General features: G+C 46.1%; 1 protein-coding gene across 5 annotated transcripts in view; it reads right to left on the bottom strand.

Moving 5' to 3' along the window:
• SREK1 (splicing regulatory glutamic acid and lysine rich protein 1) overlaps positions 1-20845 on the bottom strand; it is a 207634-nt gene that overhangs the window by 93000 nt on the left and 93789 nt on the right. For all 5 annotated transcript variants that reach the window (XM_063963325.1, XM_063963311.1, XM_063963318.1 and 2 more), the window contains exon 7: positions 5584-5714. In XM_063963325.1, coding sequence (XP_063819395.1) covers positions 5584-5714 — 131 coding nt within the window. The remainder of the gene's footprint in view (positions 1-5583; positions 5715-20845) is intronic.

Raw genomic sequence — 20845 nt, 5'->3', positions numbered from 1 at the left:
CCATGACTGAGTGATTTGGAATCCGGTATCCTCACAACGGTGTTGGGCTGTAAGCACAACCCCCACCTGTGGACGTCAGGCCCTCATACCACCCTCATGGAGTCGGTTTCTGATCGTTTGAGTAGACACATGCACATTTGTGGCTTGCTGGAGGTAATTTTGCAGGGCTCTGGCAGTGCTCCTCCTGTTCCTCCTTGCACAAAGGCGGAGGTAGCGGTCCTGCTGCTGGGTTGTTGCCCTCCTACGGCCTCCTCCACGTCTCCTGATGTACTGGCCTGTCTCCTGGTAGCGCCTCCATGCTCTGGACACTACGCTGACGGACACAGCAAATCTTCTTGCCACAGCTCGCATTGATGTGCGATCCAGGATGAGCTGCACTACCTGAGCCACTTGTGTAGTTTGTAGACCCCGTCTCATGCTACCACTAGAGTGAAAGCACCGCCAGCTTTCAAAAGTGACCAAAACATCAGCCAGAAAGCATAGGAGCTGAGAAGTGGTCTGTGGTCACCACCTGCAGAACAACTCCTTTATTGGGGGTGTCTTGCTAATTGCCTATAATTTCCACCTGTTGTCTATTCCAGTGGTTCTCAAACTCGGTCCTCAGGACCCCACACAGTGCATGTTTTGCAGGTAACCCAGCAAGTGCACAGATGTATTAATTACTCACTGACACATTTTAAAAGGTCCACAGGTGGAGCTGATTATTTCACTTGTGATTCTGTGAGGAGACCTGCAAAACATGCACTGTGTGGGGTCCTGAGGACCGAGTTTGAGAACCTGTGGTCTATTCCATTTGCACAACAGCATGTGAAATTGATTGTCAATCAGTGTTGCTTCCTAAGTGGACAGTTTCATTTCACAGAAGTGTGATTGACTTGGAGTTACATTGTGTTGTTTAAGTGTTCCCTTTATTTTTTTGAGCAGTGTAGATGCTACTATTGCATGTCTATCACATGAAGTTAATGCAGATGTTATGGACTCGAATGTTGAGACCATACTTCAGTGTAATGACGTGGCAGATGGAGCCTGTCGTAGACATCTTTTAGCCTTGGAGTGTGTAAGCAAAGTGTTAGGGAGCCTGTTGGAGGGCTTGCTGTGTCTCAAACCTAGATCCACACCCAACAGTAGAGGATGTTCTTACCAGACCTCCATGGGTTAATAAATTTGATTTCCATTGATAATTTGTGTGTGATTTTGTTGTCAGCACATTCAACTATGTAAAGAACAAAGTATTTAATAAGAATATTTCATTCATTCAGATCTAGGATGTGTTATTTTAGTGTTCCCTTTAATTTTTGAGCAGTGTATATTGGGCAGAGATTCCAAATCGATCATAACCTCAGTGTGGAGAAGAGAGTCCGTCACAGAACAGTCCATGCTTCCCAAACTAAATCTTCCATTTGAGGGGCAGGACTTCATTCCCTGCACTGAAATACCTCTAATTCAATTGTCATGTGAAGTCGATGGAAATGCCCCTTGTCCTGGAGTGCTCAGGTGAAAGGGTTTCCTAGTGGAAGGTATTGGACGCTCACTCCCTTACTGGGAGTAAGCGGCTAGCAAATGACCCTCAGATTGGTGTCCCTGACCACAGGAAGCTTGGAGCGACATTCAAAATAAAGGTAAAACTTAACGGATAATTGTGTGTCCCTCCCCCCCCTCCCAAAATCCCTAGCTCTGAAAGTGCCCCCTTTATGTGACAAGGCATGTAAAGGACACCTGAGGATAAAATTAAGAAAGTGAACTTCCTAGATAGACCCCAGTCCCCAACAGGACTAAGGGCCCTAAACCACTTATAATTCAATACCCTAATCTAGAACCACTCTGTCAGAGATTCATAGGAGGGAAGACTGAACACTCAGAATGGCGGAAAGCACGCCATGGTGGACCAGCGCAGGTACAGCAACATTACCTCCTCACACGGGCTTCACGCACAGCCACTAGTAGCTGCAGATGTACAATAATAATAATAATTTTATTTATATAGCGCTTTCTCCAATAGGACTCAAGGCGCTTAACAGATACATAGCATAATATAGTACAGAAAATAATGAAGTACAGAACAGATTTTCAGAAAATACAGAAGCATGGAGATACTAAAGGGACATTATGGGAATGCTTGAGTAAAAAGGAAAGTCTTGAGTCTACTTTTGAAGGATTCTATAGTTGGGGCCTCTCGCACTGTGCGGGGAAGTGAGTTCCATATAGTCGGAGCCGCATGACTAAAAGCTCGACCCCCAGATGAATTACGGGAGATTCTAGGCACTGCTAAAAGTCCTTCATCTACAGATCGCAGTAATCGAGTGGGGCAGTATGGGGTCAGTAGCTGCTTCAGGTACCTTGGGCCCTGGTCATGTAGTGCTTTGAAACTCAGTAAGCCAATCTTGAAGATGATTCGCCATCTTACAGGCAGCCAGTGAAGGGAGTAAAGTATGGGTGTTACGTGGCTAGAACGGGGCTGGTTGGTTAACAGCCTGGCAGCTGCGTTTTGCACCAGCTGTAAGCTGGGAGACCAAGGTAGAGGGCATTACAGTAGTCTAATCGAGATGATACAAATGCGTGGATGACTTTTGGCAGATCATCTGAGGGAATTAAGTGCTTGATTCTGGCTATGTTCCTCAGGTGAAAGAATGAGGATTTGATTGTGGTTGATATCTGATGTTTAAGTGTCAAGCCACCATCCAGGACAACGCCAAGATTCCGCACACGATCAGTGGTTTGTAATTCTGAATCCCCGAGTGTAAGTCCAGTTGGTTGCCTATGCTGCAGTCTTGTCCTTTGATGTTGCGGTCCTATCATAAGGACCTCTGTTTTATCCGGGTTCAGTCGCAGCAAACTAGCACTCATCCACTCCTGGAGTTCAGCTAGACAGCCATTTAGGGTTACTATTGGGTTATCAGTGCCCGGAGCAAAGGACAAGTACAGTTGTGTATCATCTGCATGGCAGTGGTAGACTAGCCCATGGCGCCTGATTATTTCACCCAGCGGTAGCATGTATACTGCAAAAAGCATGGGGGATAGTATAGAACCTTGTGGGACACCACATGGCAATGGCACTGGTGGTGATGAAATAATCCAGCCGATACTCTCTGTGACCTGCCTGTGAAAAATGATTTGAACCAATTTAGGACTGTGCCATCCAGTCCACAAAAATGTATCAGATGCTCAATCAGAAGCCCATGGTCCACGGTATCAAATGCTGCAGAGAGATCCAGAAGGATTAATATTGAACAGTCGCCTCTGTCTCTTGCTGTCAGAAGATTATTTAACACACACACCAGGGCTGTTTCAGTGCTATGTCTTCTCCTGAATCCTGATTGGAATGGATCATAGATATCATGGGTTGTCAGGCGGGTTTCCAGTTGATTTGCAACCACTTTCTCAATAACCTTTCCTAGAAAAGGAAGGTTTGATACCGGTCTATAGTTGGTCATGCAGTCGGGATCTAAATTACAAGCACTACAGTAAAAAAAATAATAATAATTATATATATATATATATATATATATATATATATATATATATATATATACACACACATTTATATATGGATGTGGTGTTGACCTAATACCGCACTATGCGTGAGCTTCAACCTTAAGACGTACCCTCTGTTAGCTGGAGTACTGGGGATAGAATGCAAGAAAAAATGTCTAAGGGAGCTATGTGTTTGTGACTTTGGATGCAACCTCTCTTCCAAGATTACTTGACCACCAAAAACATAAAAAACTTTCAATTTATTCACATATTGCCATTGAACAATACATTTGTAGTGAATAATGTGTACATGACAATATTTAAAATACAAATTTCAATTGACGACCTGACATAAAATCACTGAATAGGTGAATTCATCCAATAATGTCTTTCAATGAATGTTTGATGTTCTCACATCTGAACCGCAACCCAACGCGTTTCGTCCCAAAGGACTTCATCGGGGGTTCATATCAATGAATATTGGAAGAGCTTTATGGGATCAGTAACCGATTTATCGGTAATGTTGTTCCCACAGGAATATCAGTAAGAAAACAGAGCAAGAACGCTGAGTTCGTCAATACTTGGCAATGGGATCAGAGCGATGCGATATTCAAATAAAAGTATTTCAATGCTGTATTCGCTACCAATTATAACCACAATTGTGTTGATCAGGCTTTGTGGTCTGACAGGCTCTCCAGAACAGCAGTTCTATATCTATCTATCTATCTATATATATCTATATATATATATATATATATATATTTATTCTATTATTTTAAAAAAAAAAAAAAAAAACGAAAGAAAAATGCTGACAAAGCAGCAGTGTAGAAAAAGTCCAGAAAACTGTGGGCATTTTAAAACTAGGGTTTACTACCAACAGGGGGTATAGAATGGGATGGGTTTCAAAGCTTCTGTAGATATTTGAAGTACCTGCAGTTCAGACTACTATATAGGAAAGATGGACTAAGCACTGGAAAGAGATAAAGTGGAGAGATGAAGTACCAGCTGAACAGCTCCTAACTGCCATGTTACGGAAAAGTTTACAGTTAGGAGATGATTACTTTATCACTTTCCACAGCTTAGTACATCTGCCATTGAGCCTCTAACCCAAAGTCTCCAGTGTCCTCAAAAAGAAGAAGAAGAAAGTGGGAATTTACCATATTTTAAAGGTCAATTTATAAAACAATGGCCTTTATGGACACCCCAAATGCATAATAATTTAGCAAACAAATGCTAAGTGTGCATGCACCTAGCCTGTTATGCGTGTAGTGCCAACCTCCAGGACAGTATCACTGTTTCCCACTGCATCTGTGAATTCTCATAATATAAAATAAAGGAATACTTGTATTAGAAGTGAAAAACTCACATGCTAGAATTCCAGTCAATAGGAGGCATGCTGGGAATTGCAGTCTGTTCCCAGTCCTGAATATATTTATAATGCATTGAACAGTAATCTACAAATATCAGCCCTAGAAGGTCCTCAGTATCCCATCCACCCCGCATGTATCAGTGCAATAGAAACAAGTCCTTGTCATCAACAATTGCCAAAAGTGTAAAGTCTGGTTGATTGACAGCTATTAAAGCCAATCAAGTTTCTGCAGAGGAAAGGAAGAGAGAAGCAGGGGAAAAAAAATGTTTGTACTTAAAATCCCTGCAGAGCATGGTTTCAATAGACATGCAAAACACTGGTGTGTCTGCAATCTGTAACAGAACAGAAATAAAAGCACAAGACATCGCCAATATATTTAGAATATCTTCCGTAGCAACAGTCACAGTGTAATCTTCTACTTTTGCTTTACATTTTACCCTGATTCTCACTGGATGTATAGACAACTGCAATGAGCCCGATTTGGACTCTAAAGCAAGATACAAGCCATCAGGACAGGGGAAAGCAGAATCTGAGGGGCCAGGGTAAGAGTATAGGTCTTAGAAAGTATATAAGGTATGGTTGAGTGGCTATTTCCTCACAGGCCGATACCAGAGACTATATGGACTGATCTTACAATATGGACTATTATTCCAAAGACTACAGAACTCAACACTACACACTGATTCTGTAGAGACCAGTCAGAAAAGGACACAGGGAATAAAGGCGACTGTCAGCAGGCATACCTGGCTCGATGGCTTCAGAGATCAAAGACTGAGCTTCACGAACACGCTTCATCACCTCTTCTAGTTCCTTCGCAGCAGCTTGTGGGGTCAGCTCAGGGGGCTTAACGATTGCATTGTTAGAGTGATTGATTCTGAGTGGAATAAAAAAAAATAAAAAAGATTCTAAATAAAATTTGTAAATATTCTACTGTTAACAGCATTAAAAAATAAATAAATAGGATTTTAATTACCTAACGGTAAGTCCTTTTCTCGTAGTCCGTAGGGGATACTGGGAATCCATTTAGTACCATGGGGTATAGATGGGTCCACTTGGAGTCATGGGCACTATAGAAGTTTGATAACGTGTGCTGGCTCCCACCTCTATGCCCCTCCTACCAAACTCAGTCTAGGAAACTATGCCCAAGGAAACGGACATACTTTGAGAGAAGAAAATAGAGAAGGACAGTGGTGAGACTTCGAACCAGCACAACCAGAACAAGAGGAAAGCCATGCTAACCAAACTTAAAAACAGGAACAGCACACAAGTAACCGTGCAGGAAGAACGAAGCACCGGGCGGGCTCCCAGTATTCCCTACGGACTACGAGAAAAGGATTTACCGGTAGGTAATTAAAACCCTATTTTCTCTTACATCCTAGGGGATACTGGGAATCCATTTAGTACCATGGGGAAGTACCTCAGCACTCTCCCAAACGGATGGAAGAGTGCTGAGGTTCCTGCAGAACTGATTGACCAAACTGAAGGTCCTCAGATGCCAAGGTATCGAACTTGTAAAACTTAGCAAACATGTTTGAACCCGACCAAGTAGTTGCTCAGCAGAGCTGTAAAGCCGCGACACCCTGGGCAGCTGCCCAAGAGGAACCCACCGACCTATTAAGAGTGGGCCTGTACAGATTTTGGAATCGGCAAGCCTACTGTGGAATAAGTATGCTGGATAGTGAGCAAGATCCAGCGTGCAATTGACTGCTTTGAAGCAGGACACCCAATCTTATTGGCATCATATATAACGAACAGCGAGTCCGATTTCCGTGAAGAGCAGTTCGCTTTACAGCTACCTTCAAAGCCCTTACAACATCCAAAGACTTTGAAGTAGCAGAGGTGTCCGTAACAACCAGAACCACAATTGGCTGGTTGATGTGAAACGCCGACACCACCTTAGGAAGGAATTGCTGACGAGTCCTGAGTTCAGCTCTGTCCTCATGGAAAATCAAGTAGGGGCTCTTGTGAGACACGCCCCCAGTTCCGACACACGCCTTGCCGAAGCCAAGGCTAACAGTGTGACGGTCTTCCACGTAAGATACTTTACGTCTACATCCTGTAACGGTTCAAACCAATCCGATTGGAGGAATTTCAAAACCAAACTGAGATCCCAAGGTGCCGTGGGAGGCACAAAGGGAGGCTGGATATGAAGAACACCTTTCAAAAACATCTGGACCTCAGGGAGAGAAGCCAATTGTTTCTGAAAGAAAATAGACAAGGCCGAAATCTGAAATTTTAAGGAGCCTAGGCAGAGGCCCACATCAACTCCTGACTGCAGAAAAAGCAGGAACGTCCCAGATGAAACTCCACCATGGAATAATGTCTGCTCTCACACCAAAAGACATATTTCTTCCAGATACGATGGTAATGCTTTGACGTTACCCCCTTCCTGGCCTGGATCCTAGTCGGGATGACCTTGTCAGGAATCCCTCTCCTAGCTAGAATGAGCCGTTCAACTTTCATGTCGTCAAACGTAGCCGTGGTAAGTCTTGATAAACGAGCGTGCCCTGTTGCAGAAGATCCTCTTGAAAAGGCAGAGGCCACGGATCTTCTATCAGTATCTCGAGAAGATACGCATACCAGGCCCTTCGCGGCCAGTCCGGAGCAATGAGGATTGTTTGAAATCTTTCCCTTTTTATTCTTTTGAGAATTCTTGGGATCAGAGGAATGGGAGGAAACAAGTACACCAGCTGGTAAAAACACGGAGTTTTCAGGGCGTCGACCACTACAGCTTGTGGGTCCCTAGACCTGGAACAGTACCGCTTGAGCTTCTTATTGAGTCGAGAGGCCATCATGTCTATTTGTGGAAACCCTCACCGACGTGTCAGCCACTGGACCACCTCCGGGTGGAGGACCCATTCCCTCTGGTGTAGGTTGTGTCTGACGAAATCTGCTTCCCAGTTGTCTACTCCCGGAATGAAGATCGCCGATAACGCCATGGCGTGTCTTTCTGCCCAGAGGAGAATTCTTGATACATCTGATATTGCAGCTCTGCTTTTCGTACCGCCCTATCGGTTGATGTATGTTACCGCCGTCGCATTGTCCGACTGGACTTGAATGGCCTGATTCTGAGGAAGAGATGAGGCCTGCAGAAGGGCGTTGTAGATAGCCCTGAGATCCAGGATATTTATTGAAAGGACGACTTCCTGACTTGTCCATCTTCCCTGAAACTGTACCCCCTGGGTGACTGCACCCCAACCTCTGAGGCTTGCATCTGTAGTTAAAAGGATCCAATTCTGAATCCCGAACCTTCGACCCTTCACTAGGTGAGAGGTTTGCAGCCACCACAGGACAGACGAATCCTCTGGTGCATGTGAAGATGCGATCCGGACCATTTGACCAACAAGGGTTAAACTACTCAGGATCTAGTAATTACTAATAATGTGGACATTATAACAAACACTAAAGTTGGGGAGACTTTGGGTAACAGTGATCACTATATGATCACATTTGACATCAGCTTCAGGAAACATAGCTATAAGGGTTCAACCAAAACATTTAACGTTAGGAAGGCTAATTTCAGTATGCAGAGATGTGCACTTAACGACATTGAGTGGGAAGTTTTGTTTCATAACAAGAACACTTCGGAAATGTGGGATGCTTTAAAAGGGTTGCTAGATAGCAATATTCATAAATGTATTCCCATGTGCAGTAAACGCAGGAGTACTAAACTCAAACCGATATGGCTTAACAAGGTGGTCAAGGCAGAAATGGATAACAAGAAGCGTGCTTTCAAAGCATTTAAATTTAATGGAAAGGAGGAGTCATTCAAGTATTACAAGGAATGCAATAAGAAATGCAAAAAAGCAATAGGAGCAGCTAAAACGGAAAATGAAAAGCAAAATGCTAGAGAGAGTAAAACCAATCCTAAAAAGTTTTTTAAATACACAAACCGTAAAAGGTTAAAAAAGGAGAACATAGGTCCAATAAAAGATGAATTTGGAGTATTGATAAATGATGACAAAATAAAAGCGGAAATACTGAACAAATTTTTTTCATCAGTGTTCACCAGAGAAGAACTGATGGTGGGAGGAGTGCATAACGATAGTGACAGTAATGATTTGTGGTTAGATACTTGTTTAAGTGAAGAAGTAGTCCGGGAGAGACTAAGCAAAATTAAGATTAATAAATCACTTGGTCCAGATGGACTTCACCAGAGGGTTCTTATGGAGCTTAGGTCAGAACTAGCAAGACCCCTATACTTGATTTTCAATAGTTCAATTAGATCAGGCATGGTATCGAAGGATTGGCGTATAGCTGAGGTAGTGCCATTATTTAAAAAGGGATCCAAAAATCATCCGGGTAACTACAGACCGGTTAGTTTGACGTCTATAGTGGGGAAAATATTGTTCTAAGGGATAGCATACAGGAGTATCTACACACCACTAAGATTATTAGCAAGAACCAGCATGGGTATGTGAGAGACAGATCATGTCAAATTAACTTAATTAGCTTCTACGAGGAAGTGAGCAATAATTGCGACCAGGGAAAAGCAGTGGTCTACTTAGATTTTGCAAAAGCCTCCGATATAGTGCCTCACATGAGACTGATCATCAAAAAAAAAAAAAAGGTCGCTTGGCCTAGGAAAAACTGCACATGGATAAGTAACTGGCTGCATAACAGGGTACAGCGAGTAGTGGTCAACGGGAAGTCCTCAAGCTGGACCCCAGTAGTCAGCAGAATACCACAAGGGTCCATATTCGGGCCACTACTGTTCAACATATTTATCAATGACCTATAAATAGGCCTGGAAAGCACAGTGTCAATCTTTGCAGATGATACTAAACTGTGTAGGGTAATTAATTCGGAAATAGATGTGGAGTCTCTGCAGAATGATTTATCTAAACTTGAAACCTGGGTGTCTAAATGGAGAATGAGGTTCTATATAGAAAAATGCAAGGTTATGCATTTCGGGACAAAACAAACTTGCATCGTACATATTAAATGGGGAAAGTCTAGGGGTAAGAGTATTGGAAAAAGATTTGTAAGTACTCATTGATAATAGGCTTAATAACTGTACACAATATCAAAGCGCTGTAAAGAAGGCAAGTAAGGTGCTAGCGTGCATAAAACGGGGAATGGAGACAAGGGACGAGGATGTAATCCTGCAGCTTTATAAATCATTGGTACGTCCGCACCTGGAATAGTGTGTTCATTTTTGGGCACCACTGTATTAAAAACAAAAAAAAGATATTGGTGAACTTGAAAGGGTTCGAAGACGAGCTACTAATTTGATTAAAGGGCTAGAGGGACTGGATTACGAGGAAAGGTTTACTAGGTTGAATATGTACACACTGGAAAAAAGAGATTTATGGTAAGAATTCTTACCATAAATCTCGTTTTCTGCTGCGGGGTACACTGGGCTCCACAGGGAATGACATTGGGGATGTCCTAAAGCAGTTCCTTATGGGAGGGGACGCACTGTTGTGAGCACAAGAACCCGGCTTCCAAAGGAAGCATCCTGGGAGGCGGAAGTATCGAAGGCATAGAACCTTATGAGCGTGTTCACTGAGGACCACGTAGCCGCCTTGCACAACTGTTCAAGGGTCGCACCATGGCGAGCCGCCCAAGAAGGTCCAACAGACAGAGTAGAATGGGCCTTGATAGTCACAGGAGCTGGACGACCAGCCTGTACATAAGCATATGCAATCACCATTCTAATTCATCTGGCCAGGGCCTGCTTGTGAGGCCAGCCACGTTTGTGAAAACCAAACAGTACAAACAGAGAATCAGAATTCCCAATGGGAGCTGTCCTCTTCACATAGATACGGACAGCCCGTACCACATCCAAAGACCGCTCTTTGGAAGACAATTACGGAGAGGCAAAGGCCGGAACCACAATCTCCTGATTAAGGTGGAAAGAAGACACCACCTTAGGTAAATACCCGGGACGTGTTCTAAGAACCGCCCGATCACACTGAACTTCCTTATTACTCTGGGCAGGAGAGACACTGGAGGGAACATGTATGGCAGCTGAAAGTTCCATGGAATTGTCAGTGCGTCCACGAACGCTGCTTGAGGATCCCTTGTCCTTGCTCCGAAGACCGGAATCTTGTGATTGTGTTGAGATGCCATCAGGTCCACATCTGGAATGCCCCACCTGTCCACGAGGAGTTGAAACACTTCTGGATGGAGGCTCCACTCTCCGGCGTGTACGTCCTGACAACTGAGAAAGACTGCTTCCCAGTTTAGAACCCCAGGAATGAACACTGCCGATATGGCTGGCAGATGGTGTTCCGCACACTGAAGAATCCGTGATACTTCCCTCATTGCCATGCGGCTTCGAGTGCCACCTTGATGATTGATGTAAGCCACTGTGGTGGCGTTGTCCGACTGTACTTGAACAGGTCTGTGCTGTATTAAAAACTGGGCCAAGCTCAGTGAGTTGAACACCGCCCGCAATGCCAGAATATTTATCGGGAGAGACAACTCCTTGGTCCACCGACCCTGAAGGGAGTGTTGCTAAAACACCGCGCCCCAACCTCTCAAGACTGGCATCCGTCGTCAGAAGGACCCAGTTGGAGATCCAGAAGGGACGACCCCTGCTCAATCATTGGTCCTGAAGCCACCAGCTCAGTGACAGACGGACCTCCGGAGACAAGGAGATCATTTGAGACCTGAGCCGGTGAGGCAGGCCGTCCCAGTTGGCAAGAATCAACTTCTGCAGGGGGCGGGAATTAAATTTAGCGTACTCCACCATGTCGAAAGCAGACACCATGAGACCCTGCACTTGCATCGCCGAATGTATCGACACTTGTGGACGAGATAGGAAGCATCGAATCCTGTCCTGAAGTTTCAGGACTTTCTCCTGAGACAACCACCACCTCTGGCTGTGAGTGTCCAACAACGCCCCCAGGTGCACCATGCTCTGAGCAGGGACCAGGGAAAATTTCCACCCGTGTGCTTGCAGAAACTGAATAGTCAGATCCAGATGGCGTAGGAGAATTTCGGGGAAATTTGCCAGGATCAACAAGTCGTCCAGGTATGGTAGGATCCTGACCCCTTGATGACGGAGTACAGCCGTCATTACCGCCATGACCTTGGTGAAGACTCGCGGAGCCGTGGTCAAACCAAAAGGTAACACCCAAAATTGGTAATGGAGGTTGCCAACTGCAAACCTCAGGTATTGTGAATGCGACATTGCAATAAAAATATGTAGGTAAGCATCCTGAATGTCCAGGCACCTGTACTACCACTCCTGTGTCCAGGAGGGACTGTACCACCGAATGAAGCGTTTTTGCCTTCACCTAATCCAAAGGGACGTCTGTCAGGTAAAATCGATGAGGGGGACGATTTTTGAAGGATATGGCGTAACCTCGAGTGACGCCTTCCCGTACCCAGGCATCGGAAGTGGTCTTCAACCATCCCGGGTATACCCTAGAAGTCGGCCCCCCACCCTGGGATCCCCGAGAGGGAGGCCTGCTCCGTCATGCGGCAGGCTTGTCAGTCTTGGAAGCAGGCTGACGGGCAGCCCAGGCCCGTTTGGGCTTAGTAGGTTTGGAAGTGCGAGCCTGTTTCGGATACGCTTGACCTCTTGCTTTCCCTGAAGGATGAAAGGAGCGAAAGGAAGTACTCTTAGCCTTCAGTACCGAAGGAGCAATACTAGGTAGACATGCTGTTTTAGCAGAAGCTAATTCAGCCACTATCTTGTTGAGGTCTTCTCCGAAAAGAATGTCTCCCTTAAAAGGGAGCACCTCCAGGGCTTTCTTAGAGTCCCGATCCATGAACCAGGACCGCAGGCAGAGAATCCGGCGAGCCAGTATGGCCGTAGTAGAAGCCTTTGCCGCCAGAATACCAGCATCAGAAGCCGCCTCCTTAACATAATGAGAAGCTGTGACAATATAAGAGAGACATTGTCTAGCATGATTAGAAGCATTGGAAGACATCTCTGCTTCCAACTCCTGAGCACACGCTTCAATAGCCTCTGCAGCCCATGTTGCTGCAATGGTCGGCTGATGCGCAGCACTCGTTAGAGTGTAAATCATCTTTAAACAACCCTCCACATGCTTTTCCGTCGGTTCTTTCAGAGACACGCCGGTAGTTACAGGCAGAGCAGAGGATACCCCCAGCCGCGCCACCTGCGAATCCACTGGCGGGGGTGTCTCCCAATTTTTACTTCGCTCCGCCGCGAGGGGATAGCGAGCCAGCATCTTCCTGTGAGGTGTGAATTTCTTTCCTGGATTTTCCCAGGATTCCTGACGTATGTCATCTAAATGGTTAGAATGAGGTAAAACTTGTTTAACTACTTTCTGACGTTTAAACCTGTCCGGTGTCTTAGGGGCAGCATCCGGCTCTGGGTCATCAGTAATTTGAAGATTAGCCTGATAGCCTCCAACAAGTCAGGAACATCCACCTGTGAAACAGATTCCCCATCAGAAGCATCAGGATCAGAATCTGTGGGGTCAGTATATACGCCATCCCCATCAGATGAGGTGTCTGGGACGTTGGTGGATTGTGAGGAAGTAATAGCCCGCTTAGAGGTCTTGGGCGGGCGAGAGTTAGATTTCTGTTTAGTCAGTGATTGGTTCAATTGCTGTAACTGAGAGGACAGCTGATCTGCCCATGGCGGATTAACCGCAGGGACCATAAACGGTTGTACCGGCACAGGAGGTCCCATAGGGGGCGCAAGTCTAGTTACTAGCGTACTCAAGAGCGTGGAAAAAGTAGCCCAAGGCGGGTCATTTTGAACACCCGTTGCTACCCCCCCAGAACCCCCCCAGAACTAGTACCCTCAGCTGCTATATTCTCCTCAAATGTGTCTGCAGCGTCACCACCACGCAATGTGGGTTCAGCCCCAGCTCCGTCGCCCCTTGTAGCTGACATATCTGAAAGTTCAAAGCAAGGCAACCCAGTAGAATATCAGCAGCACAATACCTGACAAGAACCCCCTGTGTAGTGTATTTGCACAAACAGAGAATTCCAGAAGTATATGGTGACTAAAATTCACAGAGAAAGATACACAATAAGTATATCTTGTGAAACACCTATATTGGATAATAACCCTGACGCACGTAGCCCCACTCAGGTTACAGAATATAGGGATAGCAATCTGAGTGAGATACACGAAATGGAGGTCACACAACAGCTATATGCACACACAAACACACAGAGTCAAATTGAACAATGCAGAAATTATGACATGCAATAAAACTGCACTGGACTAGCAATACAGAGTAATACTAAGTATAGCTATACACTCAATAGATATAACAATGCACAATAAAGACTGGATGTATATCACAGGGTACTTGTACTACATAACCCTGACTAAATGCACTCTTTCTTAACTAACACTGTCAGCAGACATGTAGAATACTTAAGTGTTCTGTAAAATGCACAGCGCTGACATGCAGGCGGCTTTACAGAGGAGGATTTGCCCAAACAGTCCCAGGATCAGCTGAGCTTGTCCTAATGGCGCCCAAACACTTACAGGGAGTGAGGGAGAGAGAGATATGCAGCTTCAGGGTGGGAACATTTACTCTAAATGGCACCCTGGGGCTGGGGGAGGGGCTACAGGTCAAAGCCTTATCCCCCTGCTGGACTTCACCACGGGTACTGTGGGGTATATAATAAACGTTTTTTAATAAAACCGACCTGTGCCCTTTTGCCCTGGTGGTCTAGTGGGGTCCCTGTACTGCCACAGTGTCCAAGCCAGTGCGCGTGCCCGCCTCCCACCGGCCGCGCCGGATCGCAAATTCCCGATGGTCCCGCCTGGGGGACCCTCTTACCTCCTTCCCTGTGTACGACCACACGATCCAGGAGGGCAGCGGTGGTGTGTGTGACTGACGAGGAAGAACGGGAGCCTCTGCTGTAAGTACATGGCAACCAGGGCGCGGGAGTATACAGCGCTGCTGGGGGAGGTGTTGGAGCTGCAGCAGGAGAAGTCTGACTGACATCTAACACTTACAGTGCCTCTGCTGCAGCCCTTCTAGTGGAAGCAATAGCTAGCAGAAACACTACCTTAAGAGAAAGCCACGTAAGGTCATCAGATTCAAGAGGCTCAAATGGAGACCCTTGAAATGCCTCCAGAACCAACGACAAGTCCCAAGGGGCCACAGGCGGGGTATAAGGAGGCTGAATCCGCAACACACCCTGAGTGAAAGTATGCACATCAGGTAAAGTCGCAATTTTTTTTGGAACCAAACCGACAAGGCAGAAATATGAACCTTGATGGAGGCCAGACGAAGGCCCAATTCCAGGCCCTGTTGTAGAAAGGTCAAAAGTTTGGCCGTACTAAACTTGTAAGCGTGTTATATGCACAGCAAGCAAAGTAAGAATTCCAGACCTTATGGTAAATCCAAGCAGAAGCCGGTTTCCGGGCCTTCAACATGGTTTGAATGACAGTCTCAGAAAATCCTTTGACCCTTAAGACAGAAGCTTCAAGAGCCACGCCGTCCAAGCCAATCGGGCTAAATACTGATCTACACAGGGGCCCTGAACGAGGAGATCTGGGCGTTGTAGAAGTAGAAGGGGCTCCTCTCAGGGCTGCTGGAGCAGCCCCCCTGTTGTATGCCTGCACTGCATGGCACCAACTACAAAACTGAGCTCCTGTGCATGGAGGCGGGGTTATAGTGGAGGCGGCAATATGCATTCTGGGAAAAGTCAAAGCTTTTAGCCTGTTGGTGCCTCGGATCAAGATCCTACTCTACACCCCAATGTCATTCCCTGTGGAGCCCAGTGTACTCTGCAGCAGAAAGAGGCGTCTAAGAGGAGACATTATTAATATCTTCAAATATGTAAAGAGTTATCATAGGAATTATTACAAAGAGTTATCATAGGAATTATTTATTAAAAGAACACTGTTTAGGACACGTGGGCACTCGCTGAGGCTGGAGGAGAGAAAAGAGGATTTTGGTACTTACCGATAAATCCATTTCTCTGAATCCTCTAGGGAACACTGGAGTTCCTTAGACATTAGGGGTGTGAAGCTTGCAACCGGAGGTGTGGCACAATCTAAATCAGTATTGTCTGCACAGCCGGTTCCTCCCCCTTCACATCCCTCCTCCCTCAGTTTTGAAAATGTGACTGAGAGAATAGGACATGAGACTACCGCACCTGGCGAGGAACCGAACCGTACAACATAACAAACAGCATCCAAGAACTTCTTTAACCGAAACTAACACCGTTTGTACGAACTGTTTGAACAATAACACAAACAGCTGACAGCACCGAGGCGGGCGTCCAGTGTCCCCTAGAGGATTCAGAGAAATGGATTTATCGGTAAGTACCAAAATCCTCTTTTCTCTTTCATCCACTAGGGGACACTGGAGTTCCTTAGACATTAGGGGACGTCCCAAAGTTATCCCCTAGGGAGGGAGTGCTGTCTGTTGCCTGTAAAACCAAACGTCCGAACTTAGAATCCTCGGACGCAAAGGTAACAAACTGATAAAACTTAGCGAACGTGTGGGCTGAGGACCACGTCGCCGCTCTACAAAGCTGAGTCGTGGAAACGCCTCTGGCAGTCGCCCAGGAGGCACCCACCGACCGGGTAGTATGAGCACCCATCTGTACAGGAACCTGTTTACCACAGGAAACATAAGCTTGCCGAATGGCCAGTCTAATCCATCTGGACAGAGATTGCTTAGAAGCCGGCCAACCCTTCTTTGGCCCATCATACAGGACAAATAAATGGTCGGACTTTCTAAAGGACGACGTAATGTGTACGTACACCCGCAACGCTCGGACCACATCCAAGGATACATCCCTATCTGCCAGCCCCTGGAAAGATGGGACCTCAATCGGCTGGTTTACATGAAACTCCGAAACAACTTTCGGAAGGAAATCTGCATTTGTACGGAGTTCCGCCCGGTCCTCATAAAAAAATCAAAAAAGGACTCTTACACGATAAGGCTCCTAACTCAGAAACCCGTCTAGCTGAAGCCAAGGCTAGCAACAACGTTACCTTCCAAGAGAGATGTTTCAGGTCTGTTCTTGGTAAGGGTTCAAAAAAGTGGGGATTTCAAAAAATCTAATACCAATTTGAGATCCCACGGTGCAGTGGGAGGACGAAACGGGGGCTGTAGTCTCAGAACCCCCTGTAAAAAGGTCTGAATTTCTGGCAAGGCTGCCAACCGCTGTTGAAAAAGGATGGAAAGAGCCGACACTTGAACCTTCAGAGATCCCAGGCGCAGACCTAAGTCTAGTCCAGCTTGAAGGAAAAGGAAAAGTCTGGATAAGTGGAAGGACGTCGAATTCCATCCACGTTCCTTACACCATTAATGCCCGGCCGTGACCGGTTTTCGAGCTGCAATCATCGTAGGAATAGCCGTTCTAGGTATCCCTCTGTTCCTTAAGATCCTGGTCTCAATAGCCACACCGTTAAACGCAGCCTGTTCAGGTCCGAATGTAGAAACGGGTCTTGAGATAGCAGGTCCTCTCTCTGAGGTAACCGCCACGGTTTGTCTGCTAACAAGCCTTGTAGATCCGAGTACCAACTCCTGCGTGGCCAATCTGGTGCGATTAGAATCGCCCCTACTCGCTCTCGTTTCAGCCTCTTCAGAACCCTGGGAATGAGTGGGAACGGTGGAAAGATGTAAACCTTTCGTACCCCCAAGGAAGCGTCAATGCGTCCACTCCTCCTGCTGCCGGATCCCTTGTTCTGGACACATAATGGGGCAGCTGACGGTTCTGCTGAGACGCCATGAGGTCCACTTGAGGAAGACCCCATCTCTCACTACCATGATGAAAATCCGTGGATGCAGGCACCACTCTCCCGGGTGCATATCCTGTCGACTGAGATAATCTGCTTCCCAGTTCTCCACACCTGGAATGAACACCGTAGATAGTATGACGTTTCGCCTTTCCGCCCATACCAATATCTTTGTGGCTTCCCTTAACGCCCTTCTGCTCCTTGTTCATCCCTGACGGTTTATGTAAGCCGTCGTTGTGACATTGTCCGACTGTACCCTCACGTACTGATTCCTGACTAAGTCTTCGGCGAGGAGTGCATTGTAAACTGCTCTTAATTCGAGAATGTTGATGGGCAATCTCTATCGTCCCTGAAACTGATGGTCCTCGAAGACGGCACCCCAACCCCTGAGGCTGGCGTCCGTTGTCAGGATTCTTTAATTCCATATCCCGAATCTCTTCCCTGCTGCGAGATTCTTGTGCAACGACCACCAAATCAAGGAGACTCGTACGTGTGGTTGAAGTCGGATCTGACGATGAAGAAGCCAGTGTGAACCGGCTCCCTGAGCAAGGAGGTTCATCTGGAACGGTCGTGAATGAAGCCTGCCGTACTGGAGAGCTTCGAACGATGCCACAATTTTTCCGAGAAGTTGTACACAGAGGCGCAGAGACACGGATGGTGTCCCTAGTACTTGATCTACTAACCTCTGTATATCCCTGATCTTGGATTCTGGCAGAAAAATCTTTAACTGTACATTGTCCAAGATGAGACCAAGGAATTGAATTCGTTGAGTCGGAGTGAGATTGGATTTCTGGAAGTTCACAATCCAGCCGTGTTGAACGAGAAATCGGTGAGACGTCTGAACATCTTTGATCAGCTTCTCTTGAGAGGAGGCCTTGATCAGAAGATCGTCTAGATAGGGTATGATCGAGACTCCCACCATTCTCAACCCCGCAACCATGATTGCCAGTATCTTTGTGAAGATCCTCGGCGCTGACGATAGACCAAATGGCAGGGTTCTGAATTGGTATTGATCCCTCACCAGTGCAAACCTTAGGTAAGCTTGGTGGGGAGCCCAAATTGGAATATGCAGGTATGCATCCTTTATATCCATGGACACCATGAATTCGCCCTGTTCCAGACATGCAATGACCGACTGGATTGATTCCATCTTGAAGCTGTATATCTTTAGAAACTGGTTTAAAACTTTTAAATTGAGGATCGGCCTGACCGTTCCCGTCTGGCTTTGGTACAACATAAAGACTGGAATAAAAAAACCCGTTCCTCTCTGAGAGGCGGGAACTGTAGTAATGACCGCAATAATTATTATTATTTTTATTTTATTTTTTATTTTTTTTAATGGCTGTCAGTAGCGGTTCTGCCTTCTGAGCGCATTGAGGCAGACCCGTTGTAAAAAAACTGACAGTGAGGTCTCTGTTGAAAATCCAGTCTGTACCCCTGGGAGATTATGTCGTTGATCCAAGGATCTGGAGAGGTGACTGTCCATATGTCCCGAAAACCTTCTAGACGGGCGCCCACCAAGGGGGATCCCAGGTGGGCCGGAAGACAGTCATGCCACGGACTTGTCAACAGGTTTATCCTGTTGTCTGGCTGCTGCCTGTGCGTGGCCTCTACCTCTGCCTCCATGGACTTCTGTACCAAAACCTCGTCCTCAGCCTCGAAAGGACCGCGATCTAAATGAATTAAATGCCGGTCCCGAATATCCTCTTCTAGTCTGTGGAACGGCTCTCGTATATGGAGTAGGCAGAAAAGTAGATTTTCCTGCTGTAGCCTGCGAAATCCACTTATCCAACTCAACACCGAAAAGCATCTCTCCCCCAAAGGGGATAGATTCCACCGCCTTCTTGGTGTCAGAGTCGCCTTGCCATTCTCTGAGCCATAAAATCAGTCTAGCCGATATAGCCGAAGCGGAGATGCGCAAAGCTATTCTGCTAAGATCCTGTGAGGCTTGACACAAGTATGAAGCAGACTCACGAATGTGGTCCGCCAGTTGGGTAATCTCTTCCAAGCTATTTTCCTCCTCAATAGCTTGTACAATACGCCCAGACCACGCGCCCATGGCCTTGTTTACACAAGCACATATGATCGCAGGTCTCTGTGCTACACCTGCTGCCATGAATATTGACTTTAAAGTAGTGTCCACCTTCCTATCTGACGCATCCTTTAAAGTCGTCACATTAGGTATCGGCAATATTGTCTTCTTCGATAACCTTCCTAGGGAAGCATCCACTCTATAGGTGGAGTCTCCCACTTATCCATGACACCCTTGGGTAGGGGATAAGTTGCTTGAAACCTCTTTGGAAATTGAAAGCGTTTGTCCGGCTGTTTCCAAGCCTCCTCCATCTGAGATTGGAGGGATTTAGGAATGGGAAACACCGTAGAACGCGGCTTCTGGGATTCGAATAAATCGAATTCTTCTGGTTCCTTGACGTCTTCCGCCTTGAAGTCAAGGATCTCCTTCACCGCTTCAATCAAAGACTCAATACCCGAGAGTGCCGTGTCTACTTCTGGAAAATCGGCGTCCAGGGTAGATTCCATTAACTCACCTTCCTCCGTATCAATGAGAGGATCTCCTTCCTCGTCTGGTTCGGTTATGATAGGAAGAGGTCTTTTAACTGCCTCGCGCACATTCGTTTCTGCATGTGCTCGCGGCGTTAACTTGATAAGAAATTCCTCCATCATCTTAGAGAAGCCCGTAGCCCATTCTGATTGCTGTCTGCGGGATTCCGACATATCCTGTGAGATTCTATTTGCCAGGTTGTCTTCCCATGACCTAGGCGGAGCACTGCTCCTAGGTGGAGCGTCCTTGTCCAAGCAGGAGTCGCACACCCCGGAGCTGCCAACCCTTGTGCTCTTTTTGTTACACTTCGCACAAACATAGCAGGTCTTTAAGTCTTGGTTGGTGCTTTAGACATGCTATTTAAGCCCCGTACTAGGGTATTACGCAGCGCTTTCACCTTTTAAACTAGGAAGGGAAAGACTGAGGGAAGACGGAAGCTTAGGTATTGGAACCGGCTGGCAAACTTATCCCTTCAATATGTACAAGGAGGGAAAATGACAGAAACAAAACTAAATAAAAAAAGAAATAAATAAAAATTATATTAATAATAATGCATCAGCCGTTTTGCAACCCTCACAGCCCGAACTGTAAATCAGCTACGATGGTGAGGTTGTCCACGTGCTTCCAAGTATTTTCTTCAGGATCTTTGCATAGAATTCCTTCGAAAATATAAATAGTAATATAATTAAATTGTTCAGGAAATCCTCATTTAAAATATGTATTTATATAACTTTCTACCAGCAGAGGGAGCTACAGCTACACTAAAAAATGCTTGATGTCAATTCTAGGGAGAGGA

Source organism: Pseudophryne corroboree, chromosome 1 (genome assembly GCF_028390025.1).
Source record: "Pseudophryne corroboree isolate aPseCor3 chromosome 1, aPseCor3.hap2, whole genome shotgun sequence".
NCBI lineage: Eukaryota > Metazoa > Chordata > Amphibia > Anura > Myobatrachidae > Pseudophryne > Pseudophryne corroboree.
Note: the sequence above shows the minus strand (reverse complement) of the source record. Positions and strands in the feature narration are given on the sequence as shown.